General features: G+C 39.5%; 1 protein-coding gene across 1 annotated transcript in view; it reads right to left on the bottom strand.

The window, feature by feature from the left end:
* Positions 1 to 15,252, bottom strand: part of Rab38 (RAB38, member RAS oncogene family) — a 62,480-nt gene that overhangs the window by 22,882 nt on the left and 24,346 nt on the right. The window contains exon 2 of the mRNA XM_055623392.1: positions 12,276 to 12,556. Coding sequence (XP_055479367.1) covers positions 12,276 to 12,556 — 281 coding nt within the window. The remainder of the gene's footprint in view (positions 1 to 12,275; positions 12,557 to 15,252) is intronic.

Raw genomic sequence — 15,252 nt, 5'->3', positions numbered from 1 at the left:
GTGTAGCTAGGCTTTCCCATAGGAAAGGAAAAAAGAACTAAAATTGTGTGAGGCTTAGAAAATGAATACTTGAAGCTATCAGAGTCAGAAGCCTATGTTCCAAAGACATGAGGTCATAATGCAGGCCTCCAGAAAACCAGCAGGCAAGCCATTCAGTGGAAGAGCAAAGGCAACCTCATAGAAAGGATGAAGAAAGGACAAAAGAAAGTTTCAGGATTCTGAGCTCTGTGATTGGTCTACGGAGCATTCGAAGCAAACAGGAGGTAGGAAAGAGAAGAGCCTGGGATGGACTCTATCAGACAAAAGCTGTTCTCAACAGACTAATCAGTATCTGGGAGAATTTTTGAGAAGATTAAAGTTTTACTTAGGATAACCCCGAATTTCAAACTACATAAGGAAATAACACTGTCATGTTAAATCATATCAGACATAGTCATTATTTAATGATTCAAGTAAAAGCAGAGGCAGAACCACTGGGAAGATTTGGGGTAGCTGGAGAGGAAACAGATGTGCACAAGAAGCCATCTACTACAACAGATAAGTATGAGATAAGTATGTATCTCAGAGATTAAGAAAAATTGTAGAAAGCTTCTATTTATATCCATAGTCATGGGGAGAAAACAGAATATGAAATTTGAATAAAAAGAGCTGCTTGCGTTCTAAGTCTGACTTTGCCACAAGCTAGACACGATTGCATGTAAATAAATTAACTCCTCCAGCATCTGTTGTGCCTCATGAAGGATGGTGAGGAATTGGTAAAATGAATAGCTGAATCACATAGGGAAAAGTCTCTTTAAAAGAAAGCATGCATTAAAAAAGTTTCACTAATATTAGAATTCTTTGTGGCTTGTAGTGACAATTTTCTAACAATGTACATAGATAACTTTAGTAGCAGCAGCAGCATATTATTTTCTTAATTAATTAATTAATTAATGTAATCACTTTACGGCCTGATCACAGCCCCTTCTCTCCCCTCCTCGAATTCCCGCCCTTACAACACTCCTCCCTCACTTCCCCTTATTCTCAAGGAAAAGGAGGCCTTCCATGGGTACCAACCTATCCAGGAACATCAAGTCTCAGCAGGACTAAGCGCATACTCTCTCACTGAAGCCAGACAAAGCAGCCTAGCTAAGGGAAAGGGATCCAAAGGCAGGCAAGGGAGTCAGAGACAGCCCCTACTCTCATTGTTATTGGACCCACATGATGACCAAGCTGCACATATGCTACATATGTGGAGGGGGTCTAGGTCTACCTCATGCTATCTCTGACTCTGTTGCCTGCCTTTGGATTCCTTTCCCCTAGCTGGCCTGCCATGTCTGGCTACAGTGGGAGAAGATGTGCTTAGGCCTGCTGCTACTTGATGGGTTGGGACCCCTTAGGGGCCTCTCCTTCTCTGAGAAAGAGAGAGGGAATGGGAGGAGGCATGATGGTGGGACCGGGAGAAGAAAGAGGGGCTAGGATTAGGCTGTAAAGTCATCAAGTAGACAAATGGGGGGGAAAAGAGCACTCTTTAAAAATAATGATTAAAAGCTTGAGTGCCTTTAAGCAATCCCTGGGTTCCTAAATGTCATTCCGAAGGTTCCACTTTGCAGCAATGAAAAAGTTCTCCTAAGAGGACTATCGCCTGAGTCTTCCCTTCATGCCTCCTTACACTTAGTGGCCCTTGCAAAACTGAAAGGAAGCTGCTTCACCAAGATATAGGTAGTAGTTTTACAAGTAAATTCTCTCACGGCTCTTATGGAGTGGACATTAAAAAAAAAAAATCAAACTTCACACTGTACTGGAATTGTTTTTAAACACTTTCTCCTAGGACACTGGGAGCTTTTTGATTCAGAGAAACTGCCTTTAATGTTCATAATCTCGGTACTTAGCAAAATGCCCACCTGGGGACAAAGCAAAAATTCTTAGAATGTTTTGAGAATGAATAAATATTAGCACAACAAATGTTATTTATTATTCAAATAAAAATTACCAAAGCAATGTTTTCCAAAAGCACTGTCTTTCCCTGAAATTATTTCTAAAAGTTAGACCAGAGCACCAGCAATTGCAACAATCTCCCTGGATGAGCCTGATGTGCAAGCCTCTTCAAACTCACTCAGAGGACATTATCAGTGGCCTAGATCTGAAGCTGAGGCTTGATATGTCCAATAAACATCACTGAAAAGCTTTCCTGGGGCTGTAGGGATGACTTAGGGTGCTTACTGCTTTGTAGAAGGCCTCAACTCAGTTCTTAGCATCAAGACTGTGGCCCACAACTGCCTGTAGCTCCAGTCCTAAGAGATTTGATGTCTACTTTTGCTCCTCTCAGACTCCTATTTACATGAAGTACACAGAAACTCGGGCAAGGAAGCGCACATCCATATAAATAAAATAAATGGGCAAATGTGTTGAAGAAATTTTATAAAGCTTCCTTAGAACTCTGCTCATTATTAAAAACAGACAAACAAGATAACCATTTTGTATGGCTGAAATGACAGTACCAGGAAGAGATAAGATGAACATGCAAAAGAAAATAAGTTAAGGGGAAAAGATGGAATACACTATGTGATCAGATTCAAGGACTAATGGCAGGTACTTATGGAATTCTAAGTAGCATTACTAGAGTTTGCAATTCTAGTTTAGGTGGAGGGCATTAAAGGAGGAAGAGATCTCCTTCACCTTCATTTCTCCTCTGCGTCTCTATCCACTCAGCAGGGCACAGCAGTAATCTCCTTATTGTGCAAAGTATCTGAAGAGTTTTCTAGATGAAAGTTCCTGCATTCTGTAGAGTCCTTCTGGGAAATACAGAAGTAATTTGATTTTTTTTCTCTTCTGCAGAGTTCTCCAAAGGGTGGGGAGAAAATAATACAATAGACGAATCTTCCGAAAGTGTCCTTGAAGGACAGTAAACAGTGTTGTTCTATTCAATAGCTTCTGACAAAGTGATCACCTTCTCTGTAGGAGCCACTGTATTGGGTTACAAACAGGGACAATTACAGATGAGGGTAAGGCCCAAGCTCATGAAAATAATCATTCCACAAAGTCTAAAGTGAAGGAAGAGATTACCTGTGGTCATTAATCTTGAATATCAAGCTGAATCCTGAAGGAAGAGAACTGGATGCTTAAGGGCAGGAAGTATATGCTTCCAAGCAGAAGAAATACAAACACTAAGAAAGGACTTCATCCAAGTTAGCATAAGTTAAAAAATTAAAAATTAAAAAAAGCTCTGGGAGGCAGGTAGGAGGATGTCTATGGGAGTTTTTGCTGCTCAGGAAAGGGGATGCTACAGACTGAATAACAGGCTGTAGTAAAAACTAGTTTAGCTCTCTACATGTGAGAGGCCTCCCAACAAGATGATGGTGTTGATAGAGAAGCACTGAGGTCCAGACATGTCTAATTTGAGATCTCTCGGTGGTATGAAAGCATAGATTCAGAAAAAAGTGTAAGTCTAAAGAGTGGAAAGAAATTGCACCTGGAGATAGATATCCAGCCAGAAACCACAACCCAGAAACAAATTCAGGTTGTATTTGATCATTCCTTGGATCAGGGGATGTGCAATGTGGTGAATACTAGAGTTCAAAATTTGTTTATAACCTACACGAGGATGCACTCAAGCAGTGTTTTCATCCCTAACACCTTAAATTGTATGGCCTCTTCTCATTACCTACAGTTTTATGAAGAAGGAATTTTGTGTTTCAGATGAAGATTGAACTAAGTGGAGCCTCAAGAGCATCTTCAGTCCAAAAGAAGTGCATAGGTCTTTTGCTCTTTAAAAAAATATAAACAATAAAAATTGGAAACAATTATGATGTTGAGTTGGGAAAAGACTAACAGAATAGAATTTTGAGTGGCTAGAGAGATAGGTGAGGAGATAAGCCACTTGTGTTGCAAACATAAAGAACGGAGTTCAGATCCCCAGAACACCCATAAAATCATGGCAGGTATGAAGAGCCTCTTATAATACCAGTACTTAGGAGAGAGAGGCAGAGGCTCATCTAGGCAAGCTGGTTAGTGAGACTGGCTGGAGTGAGAGAGACGCCAACCCAATAAATGGGGAAAGCGATTGCAAAAGATACCCGACATTGACTTCAGGCCTCCACACGCATGTGTGTATGTGCATATACACTCCCCTATGCACACTTTTGCAGCCAAACACACACACACACACACACACACACACACACACACACGCTCACCACACACATGCAGACAAAACGAAAAGTAAATCCAATTCTTACAGAGAGTCAGCTCCAGCCTTCCTCTAGATAAGCTCACTAGCTTGTGGCCTTTGTTTTTTCTTTGTTTCTCAAAGTGAACTCTTTCCCATCAGAACCATCTCTAAACCCATACAGTGACTCTCCAAGGGGAAGGAGAGGGACTATGGAGCCTTCTAAAAGGTTTTTGGCAAAGTTCTTTGAGTTTTGCTTAAAAGAACTTCCCTGTTCTCTCCTCTCCAATTCTAATACTCACTCCTCTCCCCAAATCATACACTAGCTAAGCATTTTTTTCCCTTCTGAAATCCCCATGTCCAAGTATTTTTTTTTAATGTGTTACAAAGAAGACTTAAGAAAATGAAGGCACCAGGGAGTAGCTACAGAGCAGTCCATGATTTGGCTGATTGGTTTGTCAGGGAAGCCTTTGGAATTTGGGTGCAATGATTTCATGGGGGTGTATTCTTTTACGTACTCTGTTTGAAAATTTTATACTTAAATATAATGTGTTTCAATCAAGTCCATCCCTATTCTTTTCACCAGTTCTTCCTCTATTCCCCCATGTCCCCACCATTCTCTCCCGAATTCTATGTGATTTTTAAAAAAAATAAAAATTAATAAAATAAAGCCACTGAGTCTGCTTAGTGCTGTTGTATGGGCACAGGTGTAAGGCCATCTACTGGAGCATGGGTGGCCACTCAGGAGCCAAACCCTTTAAGAAAATGGACTCTTCCTCTTCTGAAAGCCATCAATTGCCAATATTTTCTAATCAAGAAGAAAGAGTTCATGGCCACCTTCAATCTCCACACTGAGATTTGTTCTGGCTTGATCTTACACAGGTCTTGTACATGCTGTCACGACCTCTGAGTGCAGCTGCTATGTTGTGTCTAGAAAATATTATTTTGCTGTATTTTCATCCACTATCTCCATGTCTTAGAATTTTCTGTCCCATCTCCTGTCATGACTCCTGAGATTTGGGAGAAGAGGAAAAATATAGATGTCCCATTTAGGGCTCAGCACTGCAAACTTTCTTAGTCCCTGCATATTGACAAGTTGCCATCCACTGCAAGAAGATTTTCGTTTTGTTTTGTTTCACGATGTATTTTTTAATTGAAAATAGATTCTTCTCTCATACAATACATCTGGACCTGTTTCCCCTTCTTCCATTCCTCCTAGCTAGCCCCACCCCCACCTCTCCTCTCCCTCAAATGCATTACCTTTCCATTTCCTCTTCAGAAAAAAGCAGGCCCCAAAAGATAACAAACAGGACAAAATAAGATGCAATCAGCAAGGCAAAAGCCCCTATATCGAGGCTGAATGAGGCAACACAATTGGAGAAAAAGAGTTTCAATAGTAGACAAAAGATTCGGATACACCCACTCCCACTGTTAGAAGTCCCTCAAAACCTCCAAGTTAACAGGGTAACATCTATTCAGGGGACCTGATATAAAACTAAGCAGGACCCTTGCTTGCCAGTTCAGTCTCTGTGACCCCATGGGAGCCCTGTTTGGTTGACTCAGTGAGATATGTTCTCCTGGTGTCCTCCATTCTTTCTACAATCTTTCTTTCCCCTCTATTGCAGGGTTCCCTGATCTCCTAGGGAATGGACCCAGTGGAGACCTCCAATTTAGATTCTTTGGAAAATGTCTGGCTTTTGTTTGTTTTTTACACTACGGAGATTTTTCAATTGTTAGACAAATCATCTACCTCTGTGGTAAATCCTCATCCTGATTCATAATTTGATGGTATTATTAGAAGTTGGTAAGAGGTCTTAAAGAAGGAAAATACTTAGGTTAAGTAGGTCATGAAGAGTTTAACCTAGAAGAGTATATTTTGTCTTTGTTTCCCTTCTTCTTGGCCTTCTTCTTCTTTTCCTATTCTTTCTTTTCTTCTCTCTTTGCCATTCTCCCTTAACCTCTCCCAATCTCTCTTCACTTCTGTCTTTCCTAGTTCACACGTCAGCATCACCATAGTTAAAGGACCATGGATTGAAAGCTCTGAAACCACGGGCTGAGAAATATATGTAGACCCTTTTCCTTTCCAATGTGTTTCTGTCAGGTACTTTGTCATAATGAAAGAAAGGCTGATTTTCATTACATATGTCTTTCTCATTAGACCTTAATCTTCTGGTGAACAAATTCCTACTTTACTATCAGAAATTATCAGTTGCTCAGCAAGTACTTATAAAAGGGCACAAAAGAGGAAAGCTATAAGGTAGCAGAGTGTGGTGCTTGGGTGACTAAGCTGGGATGTTAGCATACCTATATTGAAATCCTAACTTTATAATATGCCAACCCTGAGTACCTTGGCTAGCCATTTACAATTTAAGCTAAGTCTTCATCTTAAAATGGAAAATTAACACATACTTCTTTATAAACTTGTCTGAAGGAAACCAGTAACAGTATTTCATGTAAAAACAGTCCCATCGTACTTGGAAAACAGAGGTTGTTCTTACTATAAAACATGGAAAGCTTTAAAGAGTAAAAGGACAGTTCAGGGTTTGCAGTCTACAAGGCCTCTTGTGTAAGTGTTCTGCAGTCAACCAGAAAAGCAGGCATCAATAGGGCCTAGACCAGGAGCACAGCTCTGCTTTAATGGAAGCTTATGTTAATATAGAGGGGGGCTATATTTGGCCCACAGGTAATAGTTTACTGACAATTGCTAAGTTGTTTGAATATTAATCACTAATAGATTAGAGCCTCATGGAGATTATTGGTCTAGGAAGGGATGAAATCAAAACAATCCCAGTTTGGGGTGAGTTTTCAGCATACAGCCCATAAACTAGGCTCCTGTGAACAAAGTCTCAAGGTGGGACATCATAATTTTTTAAATGTGAGAATGCAGAGTCATACAATCTTGAACCATGAAGGACAGAGTGATAGGTGCAACCCTGTGCCTTCTGGACACCAAGCCATGCTTAAACTCTCTAGCACTCTCTCTCTCTACTCCCCCGAAATGGAATATCAGGGTATCGAGCAAATCATTACCCCAGAGCTAGAGTATATTTAGAGAACTAATTATGTAAAAAATAATAAGTTATTATTTTATGCTGATCTGTAAGCTTGAGTTTGTGACTCAGGCTTAAGCCACTCTCCAACTCAGGAAAATATTCCCATTTTTCAAGTGAGGCATTAAGAACCTGTCAGAAGTAATTATTCAGATGGTGATAATACAGACGGGTAGTCATTATGGAACCAATCACTACTATTAAACATACCCACAAGTTCCTTTAAGCTTCACTCTGATTTTAGATTTCAAATGGTTCTCATTCTTTTACGATCCTAAGTTCTAAGAGCTCCAACCATCAACCATAAGCAGTAAAAAGACATGTTTAAAGGTACAACCAGGTTAAAAGAAATTGCCAGATAAGCCAGTCTACCTGCGTCCTAGACTCCATCTAAAGCCACAGGAGCTGAATGTGTAAACTAATTTATTTTCCTTAGGGCCTCGTTAAAAAAAAATAATAATCATGATTCTTTGAACACACTATGTGCTTAGGGTAAACCATTCATAACACAGATCCTGCAAAAAAAGTCATATGACACAAATTGTGCTCATCAATGAATACACAAGTGACTATCAAGGTTCCTTTTTCACATTTTGACATTTGGAAAATAGAAAGAATCAGAGATGGCTTATTACTTGATTTAATAGAAAAAGATGTAAAAATAATGTGTTATGCTCAACTCATTAAAAAAGAAATGAGAATAACTATTTACCCATACCCAAGTGCAATTATCTATGCAATTCCAGTGTGTATAAATGCATGTTTTATAACTGTTTATTTTCTAGATGCCTGTAAAATAAATGATGTGTGATACTACCCTTTAAGCAGCTTCAGAAAACTCACCAATCTTAACTGCTCTCCATACCAGCTTCAGAACAGCTTAAAAAAATAATAAAAGAGCTCACTAAATTTAATGATACACAGGAAACTTTCCCTTTACAACAGCAAAAGCATAATTCGAGGCCAGCAGTCCCACTGCTTTGTTTAAGTGTTTAACATGGTGCAAAACAAGCCATTTGGCATAGTCACCTCATAGAAGAAAAAGGAAGATACAAAACAACAACAAATACGTTGTTGTTGTTGTTGTTGTTTTTATGGCACAGTATGAGACTATACGGTATGTCTTAAATTTTTAAATGTCACTGTAATTAAGTATAAATATTATTACATTTAAATAAAATAACTGTACAACCTTAGAGTGGTCACCGACGGTTCAGTTTCTTTGAATGATAATAATGGCTACCCCATAAAGTCTTACAAATAATAGAGTGGGTCGTTACACAAAACTTTTTGTACAAAGTTTACAAATGACAGGTCTGGAGAGATGGCTCAGTGGTTATGCGATCTTCCTGCTCTACCAGAGGATAAGAGTTTGATTCTCAGGTTGCTCAAAACTGCCTGCAACTCCATCTCCAGGGGATCCAATGCCCCCTTTTGGCCTCCACAAGTACCTACATCTACACACGTGTGGCACACAGATACACATAAGAAAAATAAGTAAATCTTTTTTTTTTAAAAAAAAAAAAAACAAGTTATGAAATAAAGTTTAGAAATTGTCAATGTCGATTCAGAACACATAGGAGAGTAAAGTCTAGGAACTCCTGGAGGAGAGACAGCATGATCTTGATCTTTTAACCAGACTTATGGTAAGCCACATTATCATATGAGCAGCCCAATTCCAGCTGGTTAGATACGAGGATATTCAAAGAGTGATGCAGAGTGTGCAGAATCACTATATCCCAAAGACAAAGTCTTTTCTGTTATCCCACTCTAGGGAAAAAGGGGGGGGGGAGCGGATTCTGCATTTTACCCCTGTCATCTATTTTCTCACTTCCTACTCCATTTAATTCATGGAATTTAGGTCATAAGATTGTGTCCTTTTTACGGAAGAAGCAATAGAGGAAAATAGGAACAAGTGAGATGATACAGTGGGTGATGGAACTTGCTGCTGAGCCTGACAATCTTCCTTTCCTGGAACCCACATAGTGAAAGGAAAGAATAGACTCCTTTGACTTCCACATGTGTGAACCCACAACACACACACACACACACACACCACAATAAAGAAACGTAGTAAAACTATTATACACAGCATATTATGGGTGTTTGTGTAAAATACACAAAGCTTTGAATTCAGTCCAATCCCTAACACCTCATAAAGCCATGTGTGGCGGTGCATGCTTGTAATCTCAGGGCTCAGGATGTCATGGCAGAAAGACCAATAATGCAAGGTAACCCTTGGCTGCAGAGTGAGTTTGAAGCCAGCCTTGTCTAAATGAATAAATAAATAAGAAAGAAAGAAAAAGGCAAAGCAAAACAAAAGAATTGTAGGTTTTTCCTGCGCATAGCTGAGCTAAAAACAAAGATCCCTAAAGATAATAAATGTGTTTAGCATTTACTAAAATAACAAAAAGCGCCACAGTGTGAAATGCTCACTCTTCTCCTGCAATAAATATCATGACAGCCGGTGCACACTCAAGCACATTCATTCTCTCAGCAGAAGGCATCCACAGGCATATTTACTTTTAACCTTAACTGAGGAGCTTTTAACTTAAAATAGCTGCTTCCCAATGCACCTATTGATCCTAGAACAATCTTAGAGCTATGAGCCCAGAGTCATTATGCATAGACAGGAAATAGTAGAGGAAATCTGTCAGGAGCAAGGCTAGGAGTAAAGGGAAACCAGAACAAAAAACACTGGAGGTTTTGCTCTGTGGATCTGACTCATCTTCACTATTACACAGCTACAACATGCTCATTGTTCCCCAGCTACATTGCCTTACCTTACAGCTGTACCTGAAGCACCACACTTTAAGAGCAAAATGGAGCAAGGAAAGAAAAAAAAAAAAAAAAAAAAAAAAACCAAAACTGAGATACAGAAGAACTTCTCTTAGAATGGTGCAGCCTGTGTGTGCCTTGGAGCCAAATATGGACAGTGAAACCCAGACTAGCAGATGGTCTATGGGCTATGGCAACAATCAGTAGGAGTGTGTGTGTGTGTGTGTGTGTGTGTGTGTGTGTCTGTCTGTCTCTGTCTCTCTCTGTCTGTGTGTGTGTGTGTGTGTGTGTGTGTGTGTGTGTGTGTGTGATACAGTGGAATCATTCATAATGTATCTGGGAAACCCACATTTCCAAAATGATTACAAGACTTCAGAAGATGGTGAGAGGCTCCTGTCCTGTTTCCTGTTTTCTCCTTCTTCCAAGGATAGGGGCCTATGACAGAGAGCTTCTGAAAGACTCTACCCAGCAGTATATCAAAGCAGATGCTGAGACTCTTAACCAAACTTTGGGCAGAGTGCAGAGAATCCTATGAAAGAAGGGAGAGATGGGACGTGGAGAGGGCCGAAGTTCCACAAGGAGAGCAACCCCAAAATTCCGGGCACAGGGGTCTTTGTGAGACTGATACTCCAAACAAGGACCATTCATGGAGATAACCTACAACCCCTGCTCAGATGTAGCCCATGGCAGCTCAGTATCCAAGTTGGTTCCCTAGTAAAACGAACAGAGACTGTCTCTGATATGAACTCAGTGGCTGGCTCTTTGACCCCCCCCCCAAAGGGGGAGCAGCCTTGCCAGGCCATAGAGGAGAGCAATGGAGCCAGTCCTGGTGAGACCTAATAAGATAGAGTCAGATGGAAGGGGAGGAGGACCTCCCTTATCAGTTGACTTGGAGAGGGGAATGAGAGGAGATGAAGAAGGGAGAGTGGGATTGAGAAGGAATAAGGGGGGAGGCCACAGCTGGGATACAAAGTGAATAAACTATAATTAATATTAAAAAATAAAAAATAATTAAAAAATATATCTAAAGGGAAACTACCCAAGCCCTAGAAAAGGAACATCACTGGTCATGAAAGAAATTAACCATAAAAGACAAATACAATAAAATGAATCAATCTAAAGAAGAAGAAGAAGAAAAAGATGGTGAGAAATCAAATCCCAAAGGTATAAGACTCTGACAACAGGCACCAGAAATGCACTAGGCGAACCCTGTTAGCATGTCAGCTAACATGTCAGTTCATGTTAGCATGAGTGCAGATGGCAGGACTCCAAACTTCTATGGTGAAATCATATTATGAAGATTATATATGGTCACAGGAAGGCATAAAACAGCCATCGTGAGAGTAAATAGACAGATTAAGATGGACTGAGCTTCTGAGGAAATCACACATGTAAGTGTTAGCTTAAAACCAGAAGTACAAATTTTTAATAATTACTTTAAAACAGTAAGTGTAAACCAGGAAATTTGATAGAGGTTGATATGAGTGAGGGAACAATCATATGTTATCTAGAAAATCCACAGTGAGCATTCATTCAGACAGATGGCAAAGAAAATCTGATTTAGTAAAGATCATTTTCCTTCCTTTAAATTTAGTCTTTGAAGAGATGGTTTGAAGGGCAGATGCACACACGAATGCGAGGCGCGGCTTTAAGTGTGATGTTCTTTTGTACCACAAAGTTTCCTGGGTCTTAAAGCCTTGCGTATGCTCTCAGTCCTGGTATCCCCAGTCTCTCAGAAGAACCAGGAGTACCAAGCTAGGCCGTGTTCTCCACTTCCATACTATTCTTTCTCTTGCACTACTATTCTGGTATTCCCAGTGTGGTGGTCCTAAATTATCGTCATCTCTTTATTCATATGACAGAGCGTAACTCCTGACATGCAAGTGAAGGCATTTAATAGTCACATTGTGACTCTAAGAATAAGACAATGACATGGAGTATTATATCCATTTCTTTCATTTCCTATGAAATTATATGATGCTGTAAGGACTAAGTGCAAGAAGGTTCGTAAAACATGCCTGTTTGTAAAGTAAGCTCATAAAAGTTGTGCGCAGTTTTAAACTATGATCAATGTGACCACGTACAAATGGTTTTGCTTCATTAATCATAATCATCTTAAATAGAAAATAATAATTTCTGCCCTGCCCACTCATTAGCCTGCTACGAAACAGAGCAAAGCAATTTTCTAACTCTAAATCATTGGACGGAAACACTATTATCACTGTGATAATGATAATGGTTCTGTGTCAGGTTCTTCGTGAATCTTATTCCATTATCCCTATTGTTTAATATGGCATTACCTTGGCTGATGTTTCAAACCATCCTACGAAACCATGCTCCTTGCAGAACTGGTCCATCTTGAGTCCGTTGTTCACAAGCACATCCTTCCCCTGGTCACATTTGTTGGCCAGTAAAACCACTGACACTGGCTTACCATTAGGGAGAGTTAATTTTGAGTCCAAATCATTTTTCCACTTTGCCACTGCTTCAAATGTGGCTGGCCTGGTGACATCGAAGACAATAAATGCTCCCATAGCTTCTCGGTAATAGACTCTTGTCATGTTTCCAAATCTTTCTTGACCTGTCACCAAAACAAAAAGAAAAAAGAAAAATTCAGAAAGTTATTAAAATTGGAATCATAATTGTATACTACACTGGAGCTTCATAGTGCCCCCCCAGATCAACAGGTGATATAATAGTTTTGCTGCTAATCTTTAAAGAGTGGATAAAAATATAATTATGTAGTTATGTTATGTAATATTTGCAGCCAGAAGGAAACTTCATTTTAAAGAAATAGTTGATTTTTTTTTTTTTTAAATTGGACCTGTAAGATGGCTCAGCAGTTAAAGGTTCTTGCTACTTGGCCTAAAGACACGAGTTCTCATCCCCAGAACCTCCATGGTAAAAGGAGAAAACCAATTCCTACAACATGTCTTCTGACCTCCACAAGTATGCTGTAGTATGTGTGCTTGTGTGTTTGTGTGTGCACATGTATGTACACAAAATAAGTAAATAAATGTGAAAAATTATGAAATAGTTATTAAGAAAGTGTTGTGTATAGTTTACTCATCTATAACTCTGCTTATAAAGTACCATAGTAGGTGTATATGGTTATTTACATTAAATTAACTAAAGATGAATAAAATTTAAAATTCAATCTGTGGTAGTTAGCTACATTTCAAATGCTCAACAACTATATATGGTCTTCTTTGGAGTTCAGGTTAAGGTGACCAATTAGAAGCTTTGTCTGTGAGATTTGATGAAAAAAATATTAATACAGAAATAATAGATCCTTCTCCTATAAGAGAAAGAGCTATGAAAGACAGAAGTAAACCTTGGTAGTAAACTTTACCCACAAAACAGCAGCCAATCCAGTGTTCCAGCAGGGCCACACTGCCTGACCCTGGCAAATTCAGCTGTAGCTGCTTGGGAAGTGAATTCACAGGCAACCAACCATGTCAGAGACAGGAAAAAACAGTCCAGGTTTCAGAAACCTAAACCAGAAGTAGAATATATTTTGCAAGGGAAGGTGTACAGAGTACAGAGAGCTGTGGAGTGGCAGTATGACAGCGCTGTTTGTAGCCGAGAAGAACTCTACTCTCACAAACCCACTCCTGCCCATTGCCTGGATGAGCAGCAAAGCTTGCAGCAAGCTGCATGCAGAACTCAGTGAAGAGCCCCAGTGAGCACCACAAGGCTCGAGCAGAACAGACTGGAGAAAGCATCAGAAGTGTAAGACCTAACCTGAAAACTTGTCAGCGATTGCCATCCTATACCCCTGCCATGCCTAGACAAGCTACCCAACTTGGTATGGTATTCAGACGGGCTCCATAGAAGGTAAACACAGGCAAGTGGGTCTTCCAAACTCTTTCAAATCCTCAGCCACAGAAAGTTTTGACAAAAAGAATGATCCTCAAAACGGTGGTGACTTTATTTTTATTTTTATTATTTTGTATTTTTTTTGGTTCAAGGACCACACATGACAATAACCTAGAACCCCTCCAAAGATGTAGCCCATGGCAGCTCAGTCTCCAAGTGGGTTCCCTAGTAATGGGAACAAGGACTGTCTCTGACATGAACTCAGGGACTGGTTCTTTGATCACCTCCCCCTGGGGTGGGGGTGGGGGCAGCCTTACAAGACCACAGAAGACTAGGGTCAGAAGGAAGGGGATGAGGATCTCCTCCATCAGTGGACTGAGGAAGGGGCATGGGAAGAAATGAGGGAGGGAAGGCGGGATTGGGAGGGAATGAATGAGGGAGGGAGCTACAGCTGGGATACAAAGTGAATAAATTGTAATAAATAAAAATTTAAAAATAAAAATGAAAAAAATAAAATAAAAAACACCAGAGACAAAATTGCAATTTGATAGCAAGTGTCACATACTGGGAATTTTAGCAGAAAATGAACTTCAGCCATACAAACTTTTCGCATTTGCAAACTGACATAATTGTTTGAATTATTGACACTATAAATCTCTCTAACCACCTATGAAGTCTGATTCAAGAGACAAGACAAGGTGAGGGAGAAACCACATCTTGCCAGCTACAGTCATAATGCCATCTCCTGTTTCACTTTAGAACTATTTAATTATCATCATCATCATCATCATCATCATTACTATCATTATTGTTTTACACTTTTATTAATTGTGCTACTATTGTTTTTTTATCTAGATCTCAGTTTCAAAAGATATTTTATGACTGTCCTTTCTTTTCTATACCTACTCTAAACTATTTTCTCTAGTAATTCCCATAACTCTGTTGTGTGCAATTTCTTTCTTATTATTACTCTAACTTCCCCTCTTCCACAGTCTCTTCTCATCCAACTCTTAAATATCGATACCCTCACCTCTAAAGCCACTACAAAATATAGCCCTTTAACCGAAACCCTATAAACACTGTCTCTGAACTCTATCAGAACATTAGCAAGAGAACATATTATCTTCTAATGAAACTAAGATTGAGACTGCTATTAAATCAGCCACTGTGGTGGGTTTCCCCTTTAAATAGCATTATAGAATAATAAACTTAAAGACGCCTCGCCAGAGACCTAACATAAAAATAAAATAAAAATAAAAACAAAGGAAAGACTAGGAAAAAAAATAAGAAATTCCTCTAACAGAAGCATGAAACAGAAATGAATGAAACAATTCACTATGACATTCCCACAATCTCCCAACTTCTCAGCACTGGAAGCCAAAGAAAATGAGATGCATGAAATGCTAGAAAAAGAGCTCACAGTCCTACTTTTGAAAAAGATCAGTTGACTGCAAAGAG

This window comes from Psammomys obesus, unplaced genomic scaffold, assembly GCF_907164565.1.
Source record: "Psammomys obesus unplaced genomic scaffold, mPsaObe1.curated_primary_1811, whole genome shotgun sequence".
Lineage (NCBI taxonomy): Eukaryota > Metazoa > Chordata > Mammalia > Rodentia > Muridae > Psammomys > Psammomys obesus.
The sequence above is the reverse complement of the archived record's forward strand: the minus strand, read 5'-3'. Positions and strand labels throughout refer to the sequence as shown.